Source organism: Mastigoproctus giganteus, chromosome 4 (genome assembly GCF_048544385.1).
Source record: "Mastigoproctus giganteus isolate SK-2022 chromosome 4, ASM4854438v1, whole genome shotgun sequence".
NCBI classification, from domain to species: Eukaryota; Metazoa; Arthropoda; class Arachnida; order Uropygi; family Thelyphonidae; genus Mastigoproctus; species Mastigoproctus giganteus.
This window is the reverse complement of record NC_143578.1, coordinates 3,751,777-3,779,317: the sequence shown is the minus strand read 5'-3', so window position 1 is coordinate 3,779,317 and position 27,541 is coordinate 3,751,777. Positions and strand designations below refer to the sequence as shown.

At 35.9% G+C, this 27,541-nt stretch overlaps 1 protein-coding gene across 2 annotated transcripts in view; it reads right to left on the bottom strand.

Annotated features, from left to right (window-relative positions):
* Positions 1–27,541, bottom strand: part of LOC150086342 (rho GTPase-activating protein 44-like) — a 412,704-nt gene that overhangs the window by 16,242 nt on the left and 368,921 nt on the right. For both annotated transcript variants that reach the window (XM_090371315.1, XM_090371316.1), the window contains exons 14-16: positions 20,855–20,934; positions 14,528–14,663; positions 3,346–4,502 (exon numbers count right to left, since the gene is read on the bottom strand). In XM_090371315.1, the coding sequence (XP_090227441.1) occupies positions 3,347–4,502; positions 14,528–14,663; positions 20,855–20,934 (1,372 nt within the window). In that variant the 3' untranslated portion in view covers position 3,346. The remainder of the gene's footprint in view (positions 1–3,345; positions 4,503–14,527; positions 14,664–20,854; positions 20,935–27,541) is intronic.

The following is a 27,541-nucleotide window of genomic DNA, read 5'->3' as shown; positions in this document are numbered from 1 at the left end:
ACACTGCCTCAATAGCATCAGCAAATATTCTTGCATCCTTTCTATTTAAGTGTATCCCATCCCTGTAGAAGCAGTCTCTCCTGTTAACAAGTACAGAACAGGCTGAAAAAAATTCTACCCCTTGAGCCTTGCACAATCTTTCCAGGGCCAAATCGATCGACAAGGCTCTCATCATATACTCCCTCCTATCATGTCTGAGCAGAATTGCAGACACTTTGAAATTCAACCCTAATTCACGACTTTTTTTCAACTTTTTTATCATGGACTGATGGTAGTATTGGTGTTCCACAGGGTCAGTGCTGGATTCGTTATTGTTTTTGTATTTATTAATGATATTATTGAAGATATATTAGTCTTAATGTTTAAGTTTGCAGATGATACAATGGTTGTGAAGATGGTTAATGACATTAATGAATCTTTCCTGCTGAAAAATTAGAAAAAATATCAAAAATACATAGACAGATATATTCGATAATTAAATAATCTAGAAAAATTAGACAGATATCCCGAGAAATGGCAACTGGAATTTAACATCGACAAATGCAAGGTACTGTATATGGGTAGCAGTAATCCCAGAGTAACATATCAACAATGTGGTTCTACACAGTTTGTACTGGAAAATGAAAAGGATAAGGGTGAGAATTGTGCATCAGATATGAAGTTCTATAACCAGTGCAGGCAGGCTGCTAAGATAACTCTTTGGATTTTGTCAATGATACTCAAAATGTGGCCTGACCATTGCCTTATGGGGATAAGGAGGCAATTATCCATATAAGGCAATGGGAAAGATGCAGAGCAGTTGGAATTGGTACAGAGAAGGTCAATTAGACTGGTGAGGGAAAAAAATGGTTGCTCATACCAAGAAAGGCTTCTGCAAACTGCGGCATCTAGAGAGTAAGCACCTATAAGGTGGTCTTATTGAAGTGTTTAAGGCTTGGCTTGGCCAAGCTCAATGCTGATGAGATTCTTCCTCTTGCTCAGACTATGCACAAGGGGAATATAAATTCAAATAGAGGAAGGTTGGTTGTAGAATAAATGTGCAGACATTTGCCTTCAGCTGATAAGTGGAAGTAGCTTCCATCCATTTTTGTGCAAGTGGCTACTGTGAATAAATTTAAGGAAGAACTACACAAACTATTGGAGAAGATGGATGGGTGAAGTGGACTTTATTTTTGGCTGATGCTGTATAAGTTTGCTTTCTTGCATCATTTGCCACTAGTTCCTTGGTCACTGCATCATAGTGACCATCACTTTTGTTAGACAAGACTGGCCCTTGACAAATCCATGCTGTGATTGCAGTATAATTGAATGCTGTCCAAATGGTCATGCATTATTTCTTTAACCAGTGATTCCATTATTTTGCCGAAACAGATGTTAAGCTAACAGGTGTGTTGTTTGGTTTTATGTTTATTGGCACATCAGCAGCATAGGCTATAATGCACCAACAATGGTAAATTAATAACAAACAATAATAAAATTGGTAAAAGGTAGAATGGTGATAAAAGATTATAGTGACCCATTAAAATTGGTCACGATGTCAAGAAAAGGTTTGCCATACATATATAAAAATATAAATGATCATAAAAGTATAAGTGATATATAAGTATAGTTAAAATTATGCACAATAAAAGTATGTTTTATATATATATATGTATATATATAAAAAAAGTTAATTTTAAAAATGAAATAACAGCCGACACGTCGTTGTCAGATAGTATCTGACAGTATAGGGCTCAAGTCAGATGGTTAAAAGAGGTAAACAATACGCTCTGTTCATGTCCAAAATGCGGACATTCATTTAAAATATTTTTAATTGTTAAAAAAAAGGTGTTGCAATCCTTGCACATAGGAGGGTCATACGCCCTCAGCAGAAAGGCATGAACAACTTCCTCTCTACAGTTGCTGTGCAGACTAGACTGCAATCTTTGGATTACAGACTTAATCTGATACAACTTGTTTGTGGCCTGTCCATGCCATGATGGGAATGTAGTACGTTTTGTATCACTTGCCTGTAGTCTGCATATGGGACCATCAGGCTGTGATTTCTTTAGGATTGTGTTGATCTGGCTGCAGCATCTGCCAGATCATTACTCTGATCCCAATGTGGCTCAGGATCCAGCAGAAGCAGATGTGAATGTAGATTCAGTAAGAGAACGCAATTTCAGCTGAACCCTGGACAGGACTCGATGAGGATCATATCGCATTATTGATACAGCCTGCTAACAGGTCAAAATTACTCATGTATACTACGATAATTACTCATCAATACTACGAAATATCAGATCAGACATATACAAGTACCACCTCTGAAGCAAAAGGAATCATAAAATAATTAGGGCAATTGAGATGAGTAGTGGTTAAAGCAACTGATATTGATATTCAGTCAGAAAAAGTAAGTGTAGCTTGGCAGATTGTAGGCAGAAATGGACATAAGTGAGATTGCAACTAAGACCATATATATTTGTGAAATGAATTCAGAAGTTTGAGAGATTTAGATTTTTTTGCTGATTAGTTTATTCTGTTAGTTTGACTATTAATAGTGCATTCAGTAGATAAAGTAAAAGCAGGGCTTGGAGATATTTTGTATGAATTAATGAAATTTTTTGTTATGGCAAACACAGCAAGAATATACCCAGCTCATTGATATTATGTAGCCTCAACAATACCTCCCACATAAATATTACTCTGACTCTCACCAGTCACTAATTGACAGAGAACAGGCACGAGATTAAACATTAATCTGATCTGGATGCCTCCTAGAGAGTTACAGGTTTGAACCAGTGGACCATCTAGCAGCCAGTCTATGAAAACCATTTTAGAGCTGTACCTTCAAAATGTAAAGAAAAATTAGACCTTGTTATGGTACAAATTATAACCTCAAAAGACACTGGAATTAGTGAACTGCTCAGTCTTTAAGCAGAGAGTATTTGTCTAGGGCAACTCAGCAATTCTTACTCTAGATACAGAATGTATTCTTAGAACACTTCTAAGGTAGTTAGATAATTAAGTTAACTGGAAAATAGGAATAATTAGGTAATTTTATTACTTAATTTATCCCTATTTTCAATTGAGCATACTTCTAGCTTTGTGAAAATTACCCATGAACTTTTACTTGTAAATGTATCATTACTTTTTTTTTTATTAAAGAGTATATACTGATTTCTAAGAATTTCTTGTTTTAAAATCCATTCTGTTGAATGGATTTAAAAACAAGAAAAAAAATATATAAGTAGTTAAAGAGGTATTTAAAGAGATAGTTAGAAGTTAACCACATTTCAACTGCCATTTTCAAAATTATAAAAAAATTTATTTTATAATACATTTAAAATAAGCTGTTGCTCTTACCTCATAGGTAAGTATTTTCTAACAAACTCGTTCTCGGTTTGGTTGGTGGGGGTGGTGGTTGTGGTCGTGGAGGCTTATGTTTTGCAGTTCCTGGTGATGGTGGCACTCTGGGAGTTGTAGCTGATTCTACTCGGATCACTGTGGTATAAGGTTTTTCAGAATCGGTATTTAACTGAGAACTGATAGGTGGAGAATGACATCTTGGAGGTCTCTCCGGGGGTTGCTGATTATCTTTATCTTTCTGGCCCTCATCAGTGTCTATATTTTCATGTGATGCTATGCTTCTTGGAGGCCTATCAGGAGGCTTTTCTGAGGTAGGTGTTATTAAAAAGTCCCACTTATTATGCTGCATAGAATGTATTGGCACAGTTGCACTGGTATCACAATGGCTAGATGAGAGTCGTAAATTATCTATATTACTATCATTTATTTCATCATCAAAAGATTTTACTTCTTGGGATATACTTTTATCCAATGCAGAATCAGAGTCTAGAACTGTAGCTTGACCATCTATTCCATTTGGTTTTATGGCTGCACTTGAAGTCATATTGCAGTTTTCAAAACTAGATGGTCGAATAGGCCTATCTGATTTAACTGGTCTCTCTGGAGGAGGAACTGTTGGTCTTTCAATTTGCTGAGGGCTACGATGAATAACTGTACCTTCTGGGGGTACTGAATGGGATTTATCACCATTACTTAATAATTTTGAGCACCTTACTGAAAGATGATGCCTATCACTTTTACTTGGACGTTCTAATGAATAACAAGAGTATGGCACAGGCTTCTCTGGAAGGTTTGGCCTTGTGCAAACTAACTTGTCTTGGGTAATACTAAAAAGGTTATCGTTTGACTTTCTGCGAAGTATAGATGGTCTCTCTGGTTTTCCTGGTTTATCAGTAGATGCAGATACATTACGTGGAAGTGTGGATACTGTTCGCTCTAATTTATCCAGCTTATGTTGTTTTTCTGTTTCTCTCACAGAACCCATCCTATCAAATGTAGACAAAGGCTGTACTTTGTCTATCTCAATGTACGAAGAACGATCCCCTGCTGCCTTTTCTGATAGAACAAGCTTATCCTTACTGTGCATTGGAGGAGCTGGTGGTGCTGGCTTCTTTCCTGGCCGATGAAACACTCTGGGACTATGACTGGACAAGCTGCAAATGTGTCAGTAATCAATATCATTGTATTAACATTATGATGTTATTTTACATTATAAAATTTATGAAATAATAAAAATAAAGATGTAATTAAAACTTTCACGATCATTTTCAAACAAGAACAATGAAAATGATTATCAGTGGCAGAAATTTCATAAGTAACACTAATGTAACTTGTACCACAGATTTACGTGTTTTACTATTATTTATTTTTAAATGGTAACACAAAATCCAAAAGACTATTCTACTGAAACTTACAGTACTCTAGTATTGTAATCTAAAGAAAATAAAGTACAACAGTTGTACTTTAATTTCTGTAGATTATAATTCTTAGGAAATACAAGATAAGGCTGTCCCAAAAATCAGATGTAGAAGGAGAAGAAAGTTGAATTATTATATACAGTGGATTCCGGTTATTTGGGCCACCGGTTAATCGGGGCACCCAATTATTTGGGGCAAATCTTAAAAAACAGAAACCAATCGAGAAAATAGCCAGGGTTTACTTCGCTTAATTGGGACAGCACCATTTAATCGGGGCAGGAGACTGCAGCACTGGAGATTACCCTACGATTGACTTCGACAGTACGGGATTTAGAAGTCATATCTGTAATAATTGAGTCATAATATCAGAACAAAGTGAGTTTATTAAATTGTCTGCCAGAAACAGTTGTCACACTTGGATAGTACACTTTTTATCGAAGGAAAAAAAAAAAGAAAGCAGAACAAACATTATTTTATATATTTGAGTTTTATCTTGAAAATATTGATTGCAGTGAATGTTCTCCTTCCAGTTATACACTCTTGAACAGTGCAAGTAAAGTGTCATAATTTTGATGTTATTTGATTTTTAGGAGCATTAGCAATATTGCTCCGGGGATATGCGGTGGTCATTCCCTGACCTTTCCACATCCTCCGTATTTGGTGGTCACGGGCTCGAACCCCGGTCTTATCAAGAAGTGTGTGGTTCGCACTGCTACTCCTTCCCACCTGGCTATGGAGGCGCCATAATTTTGATGGAGCATTTCTTCATTTATCCACATCTTGAACTCTGGTAATACATAGTTTAGTTAAATACACACAGTTCTTGTATCTTCCCATAAAAAGTTGGGTACTGTAAGATTTGAGGATCAAATTGGCCATAGTACTTCTCCACAGCAAGAAGTGCACCACCTCAGATCCCTCTAGAAGCAAATTTTTCTGACCTGTGATGTTCATTTTTATTTAGAAACACTTGGCAATTTCCACAAATGATTAAGCCTATCATGGCAAAACTACCACATAGGTATATGCAGAACTCCTAAAACTCAAACTTTTTTTTTTATTTTTTTTTTTTTATGGACATACTTCTCAAATTCCAACCAAATCGGGGATGGCAATCAAAAGTCAAAACTATACTAAAGGAACATTAAAATTATCACTTTGATGGCAATTTAAATTTTCAATTTTTTTTTTTTTTTCTCTTTTTCGTGTGCACTATTGTGGTGGTCATTTCTGGATTAATAGATATAGATTAGCTTAGGTAATGCAAGTATTTTGATTATTTTGAAAGGAAGATGGGAAATTACAGAATTTCATTCAGAAGAGCAGAGTAAATATAAGTATATGAAGAAAAGGCATGCAGCATAAAGAGAACTTTTTTTAAACAAAAACCTCAAGAATGAAAGGTATTATAACCTGTAATACTTAGTACTCTACATGGGTTGAAGTTGAGAGGACAGAAGACATTGATAATAGACTTGAATTTCCATAAGTTGTAATTTTCAGGAAATACACGTGAAGGAAGGTTGTTCCAGAAAACTGAAGGAGAAGGGATAAATGAGGAAGGAGAAGAAAAGTTGGTTCTGTGAGAGTTGGATAGTGAATGGATACTGACTGCTTGCAGCACTAACAGAACAGAATCTTTAATTGCAGCATAAGATATATACAATTATTCCCATCATGATATAGTTGTGCCAGGGGTTTACAAATACATATATAATTGAGTGCGGTTCTACACTCAGAATAGTGGAGAATGAAAAAGACATGGGAATAACTGTGCCATCAGATATGAAGTTTTCAGAGCAGTGCAGACAAGGCTGCCAGAGCAGTTCATGGGATCTTGTCAATGATATCCAGGAACTTTGCTGGAAGGGAGAAGGAGGTGATTACTCCCTTGTATAAGGTACTGCATACAGGTCTGGAGGCATCATTTTAGGAAGAATGTAGAGCTGTTAACAATATGTTCTTGTAGAGTAACTCTGTGACATCAATCCTGCTGACTCTACTTGGCCAACTGATAACTGGAGGAAGTCTGAGTGGTGCATATATGGGGGAGCATCATTGAGCCCACATTATGTCAAGCAGATGGGTATATTCTTGAAATGTGCATGCCATATCCCAAAGTTTCATTAATTCATACATGTCCCCATCTTTACTTTTACTTGATCTACCAAATGCGTCATGAATAGCCAAACTAATAGAAAAAAACTTATCTGTTATAGTTAGGGAGGGACATTAAGAGTTTTTTTTTTACCCATGAAAATTAATTGTTCTAATAACAACTCTTTTTACCACATGAGATAATAATATAGGTTATTAAACTTATAACCCAAACCACTATACATTTAAGGTGATGTTTCAGGCAACTTACCGCTGCCTATCATCGGACCATACATTGGCTGTAAGGGTGGAAAACAAAAAGAGTTACAATTTGGGAACATTTGTAATTAATTATTAATTGTGAATTTTATGGTTTTTAGAAAATCCAAGCTAAGGAACTTTTACTGTTAAAATTACATTAGGGTTACACAAGGTTGCACTACAGATTAAGGTAAATACATATGGATACACAGATGTCAAAACTAGAGGATGAATTCCTGGAAAACTAACAAAAAAAAACTTAAATTCTGGGGTGGTAGATGAACATCTATAAAAATTTTTATTAAACCCTTAGCAACCATCATCAAAAGATCAAATTTAAAATTGAAAAAATAGAAACTAACAATGGCCTTTCTTTCCATTACATTACATCTTGTTCACAATAAAATCTACAGAGCTACTTACGAGTCTACAGGAAGCCTGAAAACACTGGGATTTTCTTAAACTACAAATCCTGCCACTCATTCAACAAAATTGGGTTCTCAAAACCTTCATCCTCAGAGCATACAGAATTTCCATAGAAGAAACCCTCCAACAAGAACTTAGAACAATAACCAAGACTGCCTTCAGGAAAGGATTTCCTCTACATGTTATTAACAGAGCAATAGAAGACATTTCCAAGACCTTCACAGAACCCAACCCAGCAGGGATAGAAGAACCACCATATGCATACCTTGCATACCAACAATCAGTATAAAAATAGCAAAAGAAGCAAGAAAATATGGAATCACCACTTTTTTCAAGAGAAAGTGGTGATTTGTCATGGTGAAGCTGATCCTAAAACAACAGCCCAATAACCCAAACAACCTTAGAGGTCCTATTTATAAAATAGGACTGTAGGTGTGTGTTTGTGGTGGGGGTACATACATAGAAGAATCGTGTAGAAGACTCAAATGCAGAATCAAAGAACATAAAAAAGATATGCAATATGGGAGAAATCAAAAATCCAACACAGCCCTACATGCATTACAATGTGGAGACACAAGATGTCAACAATATCAGAATCATCTCTACAGACAACCAGTGAACAGCAGAAAATTTAAAGAGGCCTGCTTCATAAAAATGTTCAGGGACGCATCAATTAACGCGAAACAAGGAATCGAATTCAACTCTCAATATTTCCACCTATTCAACAAGAAAATAGAGGAAGATAAGGAAAAGCGAGAGAGAGAGAATACTCCAAAAAAGTCCTGAAGAGTACACCCCACCTCCAGTACCACACTGCAGATGATCTAAGCATGAAGGCAGTGCACCTCAAACAAGAACTACTCTATTTAGAATAGTAAAATTTGGTACCCTACTATTGGTCAATAGATTAAATCCTATAATGTAACTCTTTGGCAGCACCTCTTGCCAGCATTAGCATTAGCATTAGCATTAGTAGAGGCATTTGATGCAAGAAAGCAAGCTTATGCAGCATCAGCCAAAAATAAAAAAAAAAAAAAGTAACATAAATAAATAAAAATAACCACTTCCACTTCACCCCTCTGTTCGTTCGAAATACCTGTCCAGCTGAGCCTTAAACTTATTTAGGCTATCAACTTCCACGACAAGGGATGGAAGTCTGTTCCACCCACCAACCACCCGCTGGCTAAAGGCAAATTTCCGCACATCTATCCTACATCTGTCTTTCCTCAATTTGAATTTATGCCCTCTCAGGTGATTTTTCTGAGCTAGAGGAAGCATGCACAATAGGTTTTGGTAGCATCAAAAAGCAGGAGCCAGACAACAAGTAAGAAATTAATTTTTATATATGTGTATCTGTATGTATTTACCTTAACCTATAGTACAATCCTGTGTAACCCTAATGCAATTTTAACCATAAAAATTCCTTAGCTTGGATTTCCTAAAAACCCTAAAATTCACAATTAATAATTAATTACAAATGTTCCCAAATTATAACTCTTTATATTTTCTCCCCCTAATAGCCAATGTATGGTCTAATGATAGCCAGCGGTAAGGTAAGTGAAATGTCACCTTAAATGTATAGCAGTTTGGACATATAGCAGCTTAAACTATATTATTATCTCACATGTAAAAGAGTGTTTATTATAACAATTAATTTTCGTGGAAAACTTATCTAAAGTTACCAAAACTTCCTTATTAATTTCAAAAATATACATGATCTTAGATCCAATCTCAATGATTTCATTTCCAAATACAGTCTGTCAAGCTCCACTTACTTCTGACAAAATCAATACTAATTATTGGCTGCTTCAAATGCTAATCATCTCAGTTTCCCTAATTATTCGCTTTATGACCCCACTTCACTTCAAAGGTGTTACTTGTGTATACGTCTGCTCTGATATTCCTTATCAGACTTCCTAATTTGGAATCTCCTCTTGTTTAAAATACCTCTACCCCATTCTGTGAAATTCACAAATTGCCTCTATTGTTCTCAAAGCTCCAATAATCACTCTAAACTCTTGGACTTCTCACTTTGAAACTTCATTTTTTCAATCTAACAGTGAGTTAATTTTCTTTGGTGATTTTAACATTCACAACTCCAGTTAACTTCCTTTTTCTAGTTGCATTGACCCAGCCGCTAGGACTTTTGCAATTACTAATGACATTACTTGACTTGTTTATTTATCTACCAAAATAATCTTTTGCACATAATCTTTTTCTCACAAACAACCCTTCAAAGTACACAGTTAAGGTGAGTGGTCACGTAGGCACCTCAGATTACAGCTTGGTGATAGTCTCTTTTCAAATGGAGCCCCTCCCCCTTCTCACTCTCTCTTTCTCAGCCATTCTCAGTTGTTTGGGATTATAATAATGTGATATGTGAAATGTGTGATTTTCTTCTTCTTCTTCTTGGCTGGATTACTGTTTTAAATATTCTGATCCCAATGTTTGCTCAGATCATATTAATGAAATTATTCTTGTAGAGATGAAATCCTTTATTTCACTTGACATACTTAAAAACTTGGTCTTGGTTTTCCAATAAATGCCCTACAGCTGTTCAAGATAAGAATGTTGCATACTGCAATTGGCTTGATCAAAATCTCAAACTTCAATGTAAGCCAACATCCTCCTACAGTACAAGTACAGTTATTCTTTCCTTTCCTTTCTTCATGGTAACATACAGTGAGATATTTACATATGATACACTGCACAAAGCTCTTGTTGTCAGCATATAAAAGAAGGATATATAAAAAATCCTTCCAGCACAAAAAATTTTACCCATATCTGGATTTTTTCATACTATGGCTGAATTACTGGCTTCAGGCTGCATGTTTTTCCCTAATCCAACGAACAAGCAAGCAAAGTAACTACAGAATACACACAATTTATAGAAAATACACCACACCTCCTGGAATTTCCAGGGAATGAATAGAGGTGAAAGGAAGAAATGGAGTCAGTGCCAGCAGTCTGATTGGGGAGACTAGCAGAGAGTCTCCCACTGACAGGATCAGATGGGAGCCTCCAAGTATTTGTCACTTAAGTAAAGTTCTCATTTTGGGAGGGCAAGGTACCACCAGGAATACATAAATTTCCCCCTCTCTACCGATTTGAAAGGAATTTCTCCCCCCCTCCTTTGCTTTGTGAAAATTTTCATGTTCCCAAAAGCTCTTAAGGGGATAAAATAATCAGGCAAGAAATGTATATACATTTCATGCCACAATATTTTATTTGTAAATTAGATAAGAAAAGGAGGAATTACCTCTATGATGTCTTGTAGAACCATCTGTGCTGGTACTCTCCATTGTTGATATACAAATAGTTTACATATATTCTCCAACATTTGCAGACAAAATCAATGACTGAATGTACCCCAGAATTGAATGTTACCCAGAAAAGGCACACGGACCCCAATCACAAAATACATCAAACCACCAACCCTAATCTTTGAGTGAGAGAAGACAATAAGTCCGTACTTTAAAAGCAAATTAAATGCTTTGAAACCAATTTATATAATGAATCCATTCCTTTAAACTTTAAAAACAAACATTAAGAATCCTCTGAGATATTAAGAAACTAAAAGAATTTTGTTTAGTTTTGAAATGAAGCAATTATGAAATAATGCTTCAGTTATATTATTCATTATCTCAGATATTCTGTTCAATGTGTTCGCTTGTCAGAAGTGTTGAAATGTCCAGATAGTAGACAGCAATAACACTTTGGCCACTGAGCATGAACTTTTCATCCACAATTTCCTTGATATCATAGAAAGCGATGAGCATGGTTTTGATTTCTGACCATTTTGGCTTTGGGAGAGTTTGCCGACTTCCATCCTGCACTTTGTCATTTCATTTCAGGGTTGTACTGAAAACACCATGTCTCATCATCCACAGTGATCAAATTCAGAAAGTTGGGCTTGCTTTTGGCAGCCTCAATGGCTTCTCTGCAGTGTTCAACTCAATGCCTGTCATTGACCTCTATTAACAAATCTGGAACAAACTGCACACAGATCTTCATTTTCTTCAAATCCTGATTATTATTTGTTGAATGGTTTCCATATTAATGCATAGATCTTCTGAAATCATTCGGATCGCTGCACATCGATCATTGGTAATAATTTCCTGCACCTTTACAATCAACTCTGGTGTTCGAACCATTTTTGCAGATATTCATAGTCTTCCAGTGATTCTCTCCCATGGGTGAAATGTTTAAGACACTCGAACATGTGCACAAGCCAGACAATTATCTCCATCCACTTCATCATTTGAAATGTTTCTGTGGCATTTTTGCCCAGTAGAACACAAAACTTTGTTTGATCTTTGTTCCATTGTCTTTTCACATCACAGACACAGGAGATGTGCAGTTCAGCTCACACTACGTTCTAATATGGTGGCAATTTCCGCTGACCTTGACTGCAGTGCTTGAGGAACAATCACTCTTTCATTTCATGTTTACTTCTAGTAGATGGCAGCATCAGTCTCGTTTTACAATTGCCACACTGTGCAAATGCAAAAAAATAAATACTCAGAACACACATTTATAAAATAGCCTTATGTAGGAGAATTTTGTTCCCACCTCCTATACAGGGTACATGTTGTTGTTATTTGGTTTTTAGGAGCATTAGCAACTAAGGCCATATTGCTCCGGGGATATGTGGTGGTCATTCCCTGACCTTTCCGCATCCTCCGTGTTTGGTGGTCACGGGCTCGAACCCCGGTCTAATTAAGAAGCATGCACTGCCGCTCCTGCCCACCTGGCTAAGGAGGAGCCACACACAGGGTACACAAAAATTTTGAAACCATGAGAGGGAAATATTTTACAGAATTTGTTCTAAGTTCTGTATTGAAGTATGTTCATGTTTCAAACCCTTTGGAGCATGTCTGCTGTAATGGATTTGCAGATATTTTTAATTCATTTTGGAGACAATTTTTTTTCAAAAATTTCCCCCTGCAAACTTGCAACTTTATGTAGCTCCAAAAAACCAAAGTTGAGTGGATTTTTGTCTCCTGGAAATGTTTCTTGGTGTAGTGAACTGGAGGTATATAGTGTGGTGGAGCACAGTGTTGCATAACTCATTCTGGCTTGCCACCAAGGATATTAAGCATTGCCATCAACTTATCCCTCAGTACTTGTAAATAACTTTATCCACTAAGGGCACAAATAAAGCAGAATGGACCAATGACTTTTGTATTGTAATTATCATGCTAACCACATCATTATTCTCTGGGTTTTTTGAGCTTTGTTTCTGGAGAGCCAATGTGGATTTTCTCTTAACTCACTGTGGTTCTGTTTATTAACTTCTCCATTTAGAAAACAAAGTTTGCTTCCTTCGAAAACAGTAAATTACATAGGAAATTTTCATCTCCTTCAATGTTATTGAGGAACCATTCACAAATGTCTGCTGGGATCATCAGTGAAGTGTTGCAATTTATAAGGAGAGAACTTTTCATTCTTCAGAATGTTGTGAATGGAACTTTTTTGGCATTATGCTTCCAAGAGTTTCTCCAGAGTTGCTGGGATGATCTGCAGTTTGTCTGCTACAGCATCAGTTTCTTTAAACTTAAGTAATTTTAAAAATGCATTATGTATTACTGGATTTATTTCAGGGGGACGTTTATTAATTTTATATGTCATACTTTCACAGGAACAGTCACAAGGAACAATAACTTCTATATGCTCGTAAACTTAACTACAATTATGGGTAACTTAAAATAAAAAACTTGAATTAAATTTAATTCTGAGTTAATATTAGCCAATTTCCTACAGGCCCAGACTTTTCAGATAACTTTTATATTGCTGTACTCTACTTCAACATAGATAGAGTATGAGAATACAGTGGTACCTTGGATTACGAGTAACTTGGTATGCGAGTATTTTGCAAAACGAGCAAAAATTTTTAATAAATTTTAACTTGATAAACGAGCGAGGTCTTGCAATACGAGTACAGTCAGTCCTCGTATAACACGTGTTTACACTACACGAATTCGATCATACACGATTTATAAATAGAGGAACGATATCTTATATAACACGAACCGAATTCGCTTATGCACAATTAGCCTTTGTGTTTACAAGAAATGGCAGTCGAACGCAGAATCACCCCAACCGAACGCAACCCGATAGGAATGAAGAGAAGATTTTGAAAATGTATTTATGGTTTTTTATATCAGTGAAGGGGAAACACATTTCACCATAATAACGTAAAAACCAACAATTCCAGCTATCGGTATAACCGCAAATGCAATTAGATGGAGTTTACTACCAGTTTATAACAGATTCCACTAGCAGGAATGCAACTGGAAATTGTTTTTATTGTTTTATGGTAGTAACCCCTAGAAATGTGCTTTAGTAAAATGTGAGGTGTTAATAGTGTATCTCTGCCTTTATGGTGTTGTTTGTTCAGTTGCTACACGCGCGCAGCTTTGTTTATGTGTATCAAGCGTGCCTCCTCGTTTTGTAATAGTGCGAGCGATGAATCTGATTTCCGTGAAATCCTCAAAAGGAGGCAAAAGCAAGTGTCATTGGAAAGATTCCTTGTTAAAGTCGCACAAAAAGAAAAAATCAACAGATAGCAGTGATTCCGTTAGAGACAGTGAAAGTCGTCCTACCCAATAATTAATAAATTCGATTGCTTTATGTATATTAAATTTAAATATTAAAAATATAAAAAAGGTATGTATTTTGTATTAATCATTTTTACAGTATATGAATATTTTTGAGTTTTGGAACAAATCATTTGGGTTTCCATTATTTCTTATGGGGAAATTCGCTTTGATATACGAGTGCTTTGGATTACGAGCACGTTTCCGGAACGAATTATGCTCGCAAACCAAGGTACCACTGTAAATTTATACTTCTTATTAAAATTCGTTATCTCATTCCTTCACTTTTTTTTGGGGGGGGGGTGGTTATAAGCACATTAAGCCATACTGTGCCATTGCTGAATTAGACATAAATATCACAAAACATATTTTGATTACCTGATGGTACCATTTTCACAACCAAATTCCTCTGTTTCACCACTAGATGCATCACTGAAGTGAATATCTGTATTGTTCACATGTGGACCATCTCCAGGACTGGAAGTAACACTGCTACAATTCAAAAATTCTACTTCTGAAATATAAAACAGATTCCTTTTTTATAAAAGAAAAAAAAAAAAAATCCCACAGTAAAGAAAAGTAAAAATTGCCATCATTAAAGACAAAAAATAATATACTGGTAAGACATAGCGAATTGTCTAATATATAATCTAACCTAAATAGTAATATATAACTGGTAGGACCTGTTACTAGGCCTTACCAGTTATTAGATTAGTAGAGGAATATGATGCCAGAAAGCAAGCTTATACAGCATCGGCAAAAAAAAAAAACACCTTTTCCATTTCACCCATCCATCCATTCATTCCAAAAGTTTTCCATTTCACACATTATTCATTCCAAAAGTTTGCCCAGTTGTTCCTTGAATTTATTTAAGCTATCAACTTCCATAATGACAGATGGAAGTTTGTTCCAATAATCAACCATCTACTGGTTAAAGGCAAATTTCTGCACATCTATTTTATAACTGTCTTTCCTCAATTTGAATTTATGCCCCCTTAGGTGTGCAATCTGAGCAAGAGGAAGAATCCCATTGGCAATGAGCTTACTCAAACCATTCAAGACCTTCGTACACCTCAATCAGATCACCTTGCAGGTGCCTATTACATCCTTCCTAAAATGAGGCCTCCAGACGTGTAGGCAGTACTCAAAGTGTAGCCTAACCATTGCCTTATAATACAAGGGGATAATTGCATCCTTATCCCTGCTAGAAAATTTCTTGTATATCACTGATAAGGCCCCATGAGCTGCTCTGGCAGCATGTATGCATTGCTCTGAAAACTTCATATCTGACTGCACAATTACCCCCAAGTCTTTTTCATTCTCCACTAACCTGAGTGTAGTGGAGAATGAAAAACAGTTGATATGTTACTCTGCAGTTACTGCTACCCATATGCTGTACTTTGCATTTGTCAATGTTAAACACCAGTTGCCACCTCTCAGCCCACCTTCCCAACTTTTCTAGATCCTGTTGCAGTAGCATAGTGTCATTAACAACCCTGCCAACCTTTGTATCATCTGCAAACTTCAACCTTAAGCCTGATATACCTTCATCGATATCATTGATAAACATACTAAACAACAATGGACCCAACACCAAATCCTGGGGGACTCCACTAGTCCACATAACATTAGTCCCCAACGAGCAGCGTCCATTGATTAACTTTGTCTTCTCTCACTCTACTATCAATTTACCCATAGCAACAACTTGCACTTAATGCCATACTGCTCCAATTTGTATAGCAGTCTTCCACGTGCAACAGCATCAAAAGCTTTCCCGAAATCCAAGTATATGATATCAAAATTATTTTTCACATCCAGTTCCTTGTTGACCATTCTGAAGATTTTTCACAACCTAGTCTCGCTTCAAACTTACACTGCACTATAACGAAGCTGTCAATTTGATAAAACCTTTCCCAACATATACTGCCCAGTAGCATACTCCTACTCCATCTTGCTTATAGAATTTTATCATCTATCACTAACTGGTAAAAAAATTCAGATAAACAAAACTGCTGTCTTTTCTTGATGACTGTGCATATACTACATCTGGATGGCATAAAGTAGCTGTATTTATCCCAATGAATGTAAAATTACATTGTAAATCACAAATATCTATGTTCTCTGCACATAGAACTTCATGTCTACCTGGATCATCTTCCAATCTAAAATCCCTTTCTTCTACTGTTTTTAACACATTGACTACTACAGCTTATTTGGGTGAACAGGTATCCGATGCCAATCTGAGTTAGGCATGCTAAATTATCCAAAACCCAAATTATAATATATATTTATCACCAAAACTCCTAAAAAAAAAGCTTCTCGAATTATCTCATAGATGGCATGTGTAATAGAAAATTCCTTATGGCAGCCAACAACAAGTTAACTCGAGATGTATTGTTATCTGTAGAATTCGCAGTATATGAGTCAGCGCTGTGCGTAAATCCGTAGTAGTGACATAGACTGTGCCATGTATGTACGTTGTTGTTGTTATATGTTTTACGGCGCAATGGCAGCTATAGGCCATTATGCGCCAACGTATGAACGTGGCACAGTCTATGTCACTAAATACCACGTCAATGAAACTAAATACCACACATGAACGTTGTATTTAGTTTTACGTGTTTCTAAAAAAAAAATAAAACAAACAAAAACCTAAAACATGGATAAGAAGAAACCACTGACCGAAGAAGAGCTTGAGCTGTATGCTAATATGAGTGACTCCGAATTTGAAGAGCTGTATGGTTCGAAAATGGACACAACAGAATTTAGTGTACAAAAAACAGTAGAGCTATATTTTTTATTTACATACACTAATAATGTAAGAAATTTATATATTTTTTATTTATTTACACTAATAATGTAAGAAATTCTTCCAGAATTTCTTACATTAGTGGAACAAACTAATTTATACGCTAGGCAAGAAATTGAAAAATGTGGACAATCGCAAAAATATGCCAGGTCATCAAAATGGAAGGACACTGACATCTCAGAAATGAAAGTGTTTCTTGGACTTTTGTGCAAATGGTCCTTGTTCTTTTCTTTCAATAGAACGTTACTGGAGTACAAGTGAATTCTATAATATTATGTTTTGCTGATCTTTTATGAGTCGAAATAGATTCCAGTTGATATTACGATATTTTCACTTTGCAGATAACTCATTACAATCTGCTGACAGGGTATACAAAGTAAGACCGATTTTGAACCATTTCAATAATCATCATCATCATCATCATCAGCCATTTCAATCCACTGCAGGATGAAGGCCTCTCCAGCAACTTTCCAGTTCCTTCTGTTTTGAGCACTGGCCATCCATTTACTACTCAAAAACTCATGAATTTCATCTATCCATCTCCGCCTTTGTCTTCCAGGTTTTCTTCTAGCTCTTCTTGGGTACCATTCTGTTATTTTCTTAGTCCATCTGTCATCATGTCTTCGAGCTATGTGTCCTGCCCAAGACCATTTTAGTTCTTTAGTTTTGATAAGAATGTCCTTTACTTGAGTTTGCTGCTTAATCCATGTGTTTCTCTTCTTATCTAACAGTCTGATTCCCAATATAATTCGTTCCATTCTTCGCTGTGTAGTTCTCAGCTTCTCTTCCATTCTTCTGGTGAGTGCCCAAGTTTCACTTCCATAAGTCATGGTGGGGAGTATACATTGATTCATTATTTTACGTTTCAGACAAACTGTGATATTGCTCTTCAGTATGTGACTATATTTCCTGAATGCTATCCATCCAAAATTTATTCTTCTCTTGACTTCCAGCCATTTATCATTATTACAGCTAATAACTTGTCCCAGATAAGTATATTTCAATAATATTATGCGCAATAATTACATACCGGATAAAAACATCTGTACTGATGAGTCGATGATGTTGTGGTGTGGGAGACTGAATTTCCGCCAGTACATAAAAAAAATAAAAAGCACAAATACGGAATCAAACTTTACGAACTGTGCAACCTTCTTATGAAAATAAAACTTTACTCAGGTAAATCAGAAGAAACTAAAAAAAACATAGGTCATACTGCTGAAGTTGGGCTATACTTGCTTGAGGACTACTTAGACAAGGGGATATGTAGTGTTTATGGACAATTTTTTTTAATTCTGTTGCTCTGATGAAATTGTTGTCTGCTCGAAAAACTTATGTAAGAACGGAACATTACGCACCAACAGAAAAGAAAATGCAAAAGATCTGGTGATGAGAAAATTGAAGAAAGGAGAAGTTGCATGGCAACGAAATGGCCCCATTATAGTTTGTAAGCGGAGGGATAAAAGAGAAGTTCTCACTATTTCTAACAAACACATTGTTAAAATGGTCGAGGTACATAACTGGAATGGAAAATTTTCAATAAAACCCAACATAATTCAAAATTACAATTACGGAATATCTGGCATAGATTGATTGGATCAAATGCTGTCAATATTATTCAGGGCTAAGAAAAACCATCAGATGGCCGAAAAAAATTGCATTACATATTTTAGAAATATACAGTAGACTTTTGATTTTCTGGGAAAGGTAGTAAAATAAAAATCCTGGATAATCGATTTCCGGTTAATCCAAAAATACAATAAGTCCCCAATGTACGTTCCAGGACTTCTTACGTAAGTCAAGTTTTACATAACTCGGGAATGACTAATAAAATATTGCTCCTATACTCTCCAGGCAAATCACAGTGCCTGGAGAGTATGCACTTGCGAGGTGAATTGAGGTATATGAATGGGTTGGACAAGCTGAATGCTGATGGGATTCTTCCTGTTGCTCAGATTAAGAACCTGAGGGGGCATAGATTCAAAATGAGGGAAGACAGTTATAGAATAGAGGTGCAGAAATTTGCCTTTAGCCAGTGTTAATTGGTGGAACAGACTTCCATCTTTTGTTGTAGAAGTTTACAGCATAAATAAATTTAAGGCTGAGCTGGACAGACATTTAGAACAAATGGAGGGTTGAAATGAGAGGGTTTTTTTTTTTTTTGGCTAATGCTGCATAAGCATCAGCTTGCTTTCTTGTATCGTATGCTTCTACTAATGCTAAATATCTTCTTTCATCTTCTCAACCTTCAACCCATGCATGATATTAAGTATTATAGGTTCTAAGTTCTAATACCTCTCATGTTTGGGGTTTTCATAAAAAAAATAAAAATAAAATAAAATAAATAATAAAATAAATCTAAGTACATGATGTCAAAATTACTTTTTTGTATCCAGTTCCTTTGTTCCAGTATCAAATCAGATTGATCACACAAGAATATTTCTAAACAAACCCATTCTGTGACATAGTTGCATTTCTGGATGATATACAGTTTGTCAGAAACCTCAGCAGCCATCAATACTTATTTGTACCAAGTGAAACAATGTGAATCATCCATTTCACAAGATGAAAAGACAAGGCAGCTGCCACTACATTAGTTAGATCCTATGTGAGTGAAACTTACAACCATGAATGTTATCCGTAGTATATTCTGTTAAAGAATGCCAAAACTGTCATAGAACTGGTGATTTATTGAATGTCTTGGCAAATACTTGCATTTAGGAAGAATAGCAAAACAGAAATTTAGTCATTTTATCTGAATGGACAATTTTTTTTTAAAATTGTTATCCTTCTGTGTAGGGATAAATGCTCAGCCTTATGTATGTGGAACATTACGAACCAACAGAAAAGAAAATCCAAAAGATCTGGTGACGAGAAAATTGAAGAAAGGAGAAGTTGCATGGCAACGAAATGGATACTTAAGGATACTTAAGTATGGATAATGAAATAAGTATGGATAATGAAAGTATGGATAATGAAATAATATTCACAAACTTGCAATTGCCTTACTGCCAATATCATGTATGGGAGTAAGGGCCCCCACCCCTTTGCATTCCTGACATGATGATATTCTCCACTGACAGATTACAATGATGAAGAAGCATGTTTTCCAATAAAGTACATTTAATGTAGCAGCTCTTTTCTCTTAAAGTACTTTTAAGTTAATATATCAATATTAGCAAGGAAGAAAAGCTTATTGGGTGGGGGAGCTTCATTTTTTCAGCCCAGTCTTAATTTGTCAAATCCTTCTATAAATTTATTCAAACTACTCACTTTTCTAATTCAATCTATAATCATTTTCTGGCCATTTCAATAGCTACAGCCCAAAAACTAGACTTAACTATATAGGCAGCTCCAATATTGTATAAATTGATGTTACCAACTCAGTACGTCCCTGACTTTTCGAACACTACAAACTTGCTGGTACCAGTTATTAAAGGTTACTGCTTTTGATGAATTACAAAATTAAACACTGTTAATACCATGTTAAAGAAATTTTTGCACACTACCACCTTCATTCTAGCAAAAATTAAAGAAATCACACTACCAAATAAAATGAAATAATTAATTCTGTAATTTTTAATTAATTTTATTTTGAAATAATTGATGTGGCAATGTATCAGCATTATCAGTTGCAATTTCCAACAATTCCTTTAAAATAGTGTTTTAACAGTGTTTAATTTTGTAAATCACTATTTGATTACATCATGTTTAATTTACATTTTAATAATAAATTAATTATGGCTAAAAGGCATTAAACCTATTTGTTATTAACAAACAAGTGTTTCTATATTCTTCTTGCAATTAGTATATAAAAATATCAAATTACTTTAAAATTTTTACTATTTGCATTTTTTTTTTTTTTAAAAACTTATGATAAATTATTAGTAACTAACCTTCAGGAAAAAACCAGTCTGCATAGGTGATCAGGGTATCCACAATAGAGCTGTGTGTATTGGCAACAGTCATGTTCATCCTTCAAAAAATAAAACATTGGATATTACATATCAGCAAAAACATTAATAAAAATTACAGACATTCTACATAATACACACAGCTTGATGAGCACAATATGATGTGGGGGGATATAAGCACAAAATATGCATTGCATATAAAGTCAAACAATTCACAATATCAAATAAGGATGTTCCTTTACTATGGTGACCATTCCTATGTATTATCCTGATAACCATAATATATTTCTAAGATAGGTTATGGGCTTGGATCTTGCTACAATAAACTTGTTTGCCTATGTATACTGTAGCAATGTTATCCCGTAGAGATAGAAAGATCATTACACTGTTTTCCGAACAGTGTAAACAGGCAGCCCATGTAAACAGAAAGCCCATGATGTCCTATCGATGATTTATATAATGTTATGCTGTAGAGATAGGGAGGTCATAATCCCACTGCATAAGGCCTTATGCATAAGGTATAACCTTATACCTTATATCGAATACCTTATATTGCCTTATATGCATAAGGCAATCATAAGACCACATCTGGAATACTGTGTTCAAGTATGGATATCTCATCTGAAAAAAGACAGATTCTTGAAATGTTCCAAAGATGGCCAACTCAAATGGTAAAATTGGCAGAAGGATAAATGTATGAAGAAAGACTCCAATTATGCGGGTTACAGAGCTTGGCAACCAGGCACCTCAGAGGTGACCTTATTTAGGTTTAAGGCTCTGAGAGGGATTAGCAAAATGAATAAAGGTGTTATAAAGAATTCCAGAACTAGGGGCAATAAATTAAAATTACAGGTTGAAGTCCAGATTAGATTGTAGGAAGTTTTTAGCTAGTGAGTTGTTGATTGTTGGAACAAGTTGCCCTTGCAGGTAGTTACAGCTGACAGTTTGATTACATTCAAAGGTCAACTGGATAGTCACCTGTGTGAGGAGGGAAGGATATAATTTGTATTTTATTATCTACAGCAATTCCCCACATAGTACTGATATTTGGTACAAAACTGTTCAGTGTTATGTGAAACTGTGCTGATTGAGGTATAATTATGTTTTTTAACTGAATGTGTACCAGAGAAATAGTCTATGAACAAACTATAATAAACCTAACAATTTGCACTTGTTAGGCAATTAAAAGGATTTGAAATAAAAAATATTGTAAAACTTTCATTAATGAAAAGGTAACATCATGAGAGATGAGAAAGAAGTTTTATTGCTCATTTAGGTATTTCAATAATAAAGTCTGGTGAAGTCGTCTGTTCTTTTTCTTGGCGTACAAGTCTTTTTAGCATCGAATCCCATCTTGTAAAATTTGCTGTATCTTGATGCTATGTTCAATATCTGGATCTCCATTCATAATCGCCTTGCAGACCATGTCAACCCTCAGAAAAACTTTCTCCAATTCTTCTGTTGAAAATTCTTTTGCTGCCACTTCAGTGTTATCCACTTCAGAATTGTTTTTCTCTTCTTCATATGCAGTTTGCTAGTCAATTTAAAGGAGAATTGCATCATCTAAGTCATTTGCATGTGAGTCAATACAGTTGGCAGTGTCCAAAGTTTCGAATCCCAAGTCTTTTCTAATCTTCACAACATCTTCAGCAATTGTCTGAATTTGCTATTCAAAACCAGTGAGATCATTTGCCAAATGGGGCAAAATATGCTTCCAAACAGAACGCATATTGTTAGCAGTGATTTCTAGCCAAGATGCAAATATATTTTGAATTGTATTTAAAAGGGTAAAAAACACTTCCTAGTTCATTTCACAAATATACATGGTCTCAATTCTAATCTCAACGATGTCCATTTCCACTTGCAGTCTACTAAACCCCATGGTACTTTTTCTGACAGAATCTCAATTATCGGTTGATTCAACTACTGCTTATCTCAGTTGTATGATTCCTTTTGCCTCAAAGGTAGTACTTGTGCATATGTCCGTTTCGATATTCCCTGTCAGAGACTTGGTAATTTGGAATCTCCTCTTTTCGATCTTCTCTGACTTCAAATCTCTCTATCTCATTCTGAGAAATTCATCTGTTGTCTCTACCGTTCTCCCAATTGCACTAATCACTTGGAGCTCTTCGACTTCCTCTTTTTGCAACTTGACTTTCTCCAGTCCAACTTTCCTAACAGTGAGGTAATTTTCTTTGGTGATTTTAACGTTCACAACTCCAGCTGGCTTCCGTTTTCTAGTCACACCAACCCAGCTGGTCGAGATGCTGAGGCTTTTGCAATTACTAATGACCTTGCACATATTGTTCATTTACCTACAAGACTACTGGACAATGCTAATCATATACAGCTAACATGCTTGATCCTTTTCTCACAAACAACCCTTCTAAATACATGGTCGAAGTGAGTGGCTCTTTAGGCACTTCAGATCACAACTTGGTGATTGTCTCTTCTCCAATGGAACCTTTATCTCATGGCTATTCTCAACCCCGTGTTGTTTGGCATTACAAGAATGCAAAATGGGATGACCTGCGAGATTTCTTTTCTTCTTTTCCTTGGTCGGACTACTGTTTCAAAACTTCTGATGTCAATGTTTGCTCAGATTGTGTCAGTGAAATTATTCTTATAGGAATGGAATCCTTTATCCCACACTCCACTTTAAAATCTCGTCCTTTATTTAAACCTTGGTTTTCCAATAAATGTGCCAAGGCCGTTCATGAGAACAATGTTGCATATCATCATTGGCTTGTTTCCAATTTTTCGGTTTTATTTTCTGCCTACACCAAAGCTCGCAACAATTGTAAAGCAGTTATTAATCAGTCCAAACTAGATTTCGAACAGGCTAAGAGTAGAAAACTTGCTTCTTGCCCTAAAGGTAGCTGAGCATTCGGGTCTCTTGCAAAAGCTATTGGCCACAACTTTTGCCCATCTCTGCTCCCACCTTTGTCAAAACCAGATGGTTCAGTTCTTTCTCCCCTCCACTCTTTTCCTTTTGTATATTAATGACCTTCTTCCAATGGCTGGAAATCCTATCCATAGTTTTGCCGATGATAGCACATTGCATTCCATTTTCCATATTGAGAAACCTTGACCTGCTCAATCAGCTTCAACTTCTCGAAAATCTTCTACCAATTCCTTAAATGCTGATCTCCAGGTAATTCTCCAGTGGGGCAAAGACCACTTAGTTGATTTCAATCCTTCTAAAACTGTCTTATCTTATATCTTGCAAAAAGGATTCTTCTGCTCCTATGCTTATCTTTGGTGACACTCTGATTTCTAATCTCTCTTGGCAGAAGCACATTACAAATATTTCTTCCTCTGCATCTAAAAAACTTGGTTTTCTTTCACTCTCAGCATTACTTTTATTCTAAACAGTTGTTCTCTCTGTACAAATCACAAATCCGCTCTACCATGGAATAATGTTCCCACATCTGTTGCAGTGCTCCGAAAACCTCTCTCAGGTTTTTAGATTCCATTCAGAAGAGGGCAGTTAGGTTAATTAATGACTCATCTCTAACAGAATCTCTCCATTCTCTGTCTTACAGATGTACTGTTTCTGCTGCATGCCTTTTCTACAGATACTTCCATGGGCACTGTTCTTCTGAATTGGCTTCTATAATTCCTGCTCTCTTTCAAAATTGTCCGAACATGTGCCGCCACCAGCCATCTATTTACTGTCCAATTTAAAACTCACAGAGCCAACTTTTCATTTTCCTCGTTTTGTTCATTCAACTGCCATTTTCTGGAACAAACTTCATTCATATGTATTTCCTGAAAATTACAGTCTACAGAAGTTCAAGTCTAATGTCAACGAATATCTTCTTTCGTCTTCTCAACCTCCAACCCAAGCATGGTACTAAGTACCATAGGTTCTAATGCCTCTCATGTTTGGGGTTTTTATAAAAAAAAAAATTAAAAAAAAAAAAATTAAAAACAAAAAATAAATAAATTGTGAAATGAAAATCTATCATTTTGTCTCATCATGATGGAATTAAGAACACTGCTGCACATTGCTGCTGACTGCCTGAGGGGAGCAATTGGTGCATGTGACACAATAGAGTTGGCACTTATGAGTTTTAATATGTACAGTAAATTTTCAATTTAAACTTAATTGAAAACCATGTTATAGTGAAACCCATGCTATTTGAAGCCATTCAAAGCGAGGAATTGCTGTACTTGTTATTTATTATTTTTTTTCCAGTGCAGCGAAAACCTGTGGCTTCCTGGCACTATACGGCAGATACTATTACTAAGTATACTTATATATTATAAAGGGTACTTAGTAATAGTACACTGTATAACTATATAAGGCATTCTATATTACACACTATGTTATAAAAAGTACAGTGATACTAACAAATAAACACATTTTATATAATCTGTCTTAAAACACAAATTTTAAGAGATGTAGAAGTAAATGCAAAGGTAGCGGTGCTGTTTATAATTAAGATACAAAATATGTGACATGCAAGCAAGCTCTGTGAATTTGAAGTACAGGGTTGTTAAAATTAAAGTATCCCTATGTAGAGGGCTCTGGAGTGAGTTCTAAAGCTTGTACTGAAGAGAAATTTGGACAACAGGTACAATAAAGAATGCACTCGTCATTTATTGGGGGAAAAAAAAAATTAGTTACAAAATTTGTCACTGTATGGCACGTAAATATCTTAGTTACGATTATGCAAATAACGTAAGTTATTTGCATAATCGTAAGTTATTTCTACAGCGCCATTAGCTCTACTGTACTACATAAAAGCAAAGCAGTCTCTTCAAAATCATATGGTAGATGTTTGCCTACACTACAGCAGCAATGCCAACAACGTTGCAGGAAAAGGCACTATTAGTGAAGCTGCACTATCAGAACAGCAACAATGCACGATAGCTTTTTTGCGACGATAGCTTTCCCGGATTCAGATGTCTCACATGCTAGTATAGAGTCTGTATGGTGTGAGATAGTTGGAAACAAAGGTATAATGCGAGTAGGAGTAATCTACAGACCAGGTGATTGTGAAGATTATGACAAAAGCCTCTACATGCAAATGGAATGGGCAAGTAAGCGTCAATGCCTTATTATGGGTGATTTCAATCTGCCTCTAATTGATTGGAGTAAATGGGAAGGAAACTCGACATGGGGAACAAAATTTTTAAATCAACTAGATGACTGTTATTTGTATCAACATGTCAGGGAAAATACTAGAGAAAAGAATATCCTAGACCTCATCATCACACATGAATCAGATGACATAACAGGGCTGACAGTAGAGGAACCAGTAGCAGGAAGTGATCACAGAGTTCTACGGTGGATGATGACGAGAGAGGTAGCAGAAGTAAAAGGCAAAGGAATGGGTTTTAATTTCAGAAAAGGAAATTACGATGCCTTAAGGTACTACATGGCCTCTATAAACTGGGTAGATATCGCGCAAAGAATGAATACAATTGAACTGTGGTACGCTTTTAAAACATTAATCACAGATGCCTTGAATGCGTATATACCATTAAAAAAATACTCCACGAGGAGGGTTCCAAGTTGGATGACTAGTGAAGTTGCCGCATTACTTGAGCAGAAAAAGGTGGCATGGAAAGGTTACAGAACAATAAAAAGTACTGAAGCCTATAACAGCTACAAGGTGATGTGTAATAGAGCCACAGAAAAGGTTCGACAGGCAAAGGCAGTTTATGAGAAATCACTAGCAAACAGAGCAAAGAGGGGGGATAAAGAATTCTTCACATATATAAATGCCAAGAAGAGCAGGACAAACCAGATCGGACCTTTATGTAAGGGAAAGGGGATAGTAATAAATACACCAGCTGCCGTTGCAGATGAACTCAACAGTTATTTTGCATCGATATTTACAAATGAAAAGCCTTTTGTGGCAAAGGGAAATTGTGGGAGCGAAGTTAAAAAATATGTAATTAATGATATTGAAATTTCGCAAGATTATTTAATGAAAAAACTTTCAAGCCTACAGACCAGTAAGGCTCCTGGAGTTGATGGAATATACCCTATAATCTTAAGAGAGGCGGCAAGCGAGTGCATTGAACCATTGAGGCTAATTATGCGAGCATCATTAGACTCTGGGGAGATTCCCTTGGATTGGAAAAGTGCAAATGTATCTCCCATACATAAGGGTGGCTCTAAAAGTGAAGTTGGAAATTATCGACCTGTCAGTCTGACTTCAGTAGTAGGGAAAATCATGGAGGCAATGATCAAGGGTGGAATTCAGGATCATTTGGATCGAATTGAAATTCTCAAGGATACTCAGCATGGTTTCGTAAAGGGAAAATCATGTTTAACAAATCTGGTTCGCTATTTCGAAAGGGTCACTCACGAGCTGGATTTAGGGAATAATTTCGACATTGTTTATTTAGATTTCAGCAAAGCTTTTGACTCAGTCCCACATGAGCGGTTGCTTTATAAGCTGGAACAGGTTGGAATCACTGGGAAAATCCTTAGATGGATAGAAGGATGGCTTCAGGGCAGGAGGCAGAGGGTTGTGATAAATGGCTATTCCTCAGATTGGGTTGATGTAAGAAGTGGGGTTCCCCAAGGATCAGTATTAGGACCACTGTTGTTTTTAATTTTCATAAACGACATTGATGAAGGGATAGAGGGCATGATGTCTAAATTTGCAGATGATGTTAAAATTGGGAGAGTAGTTAATGATCACTGTC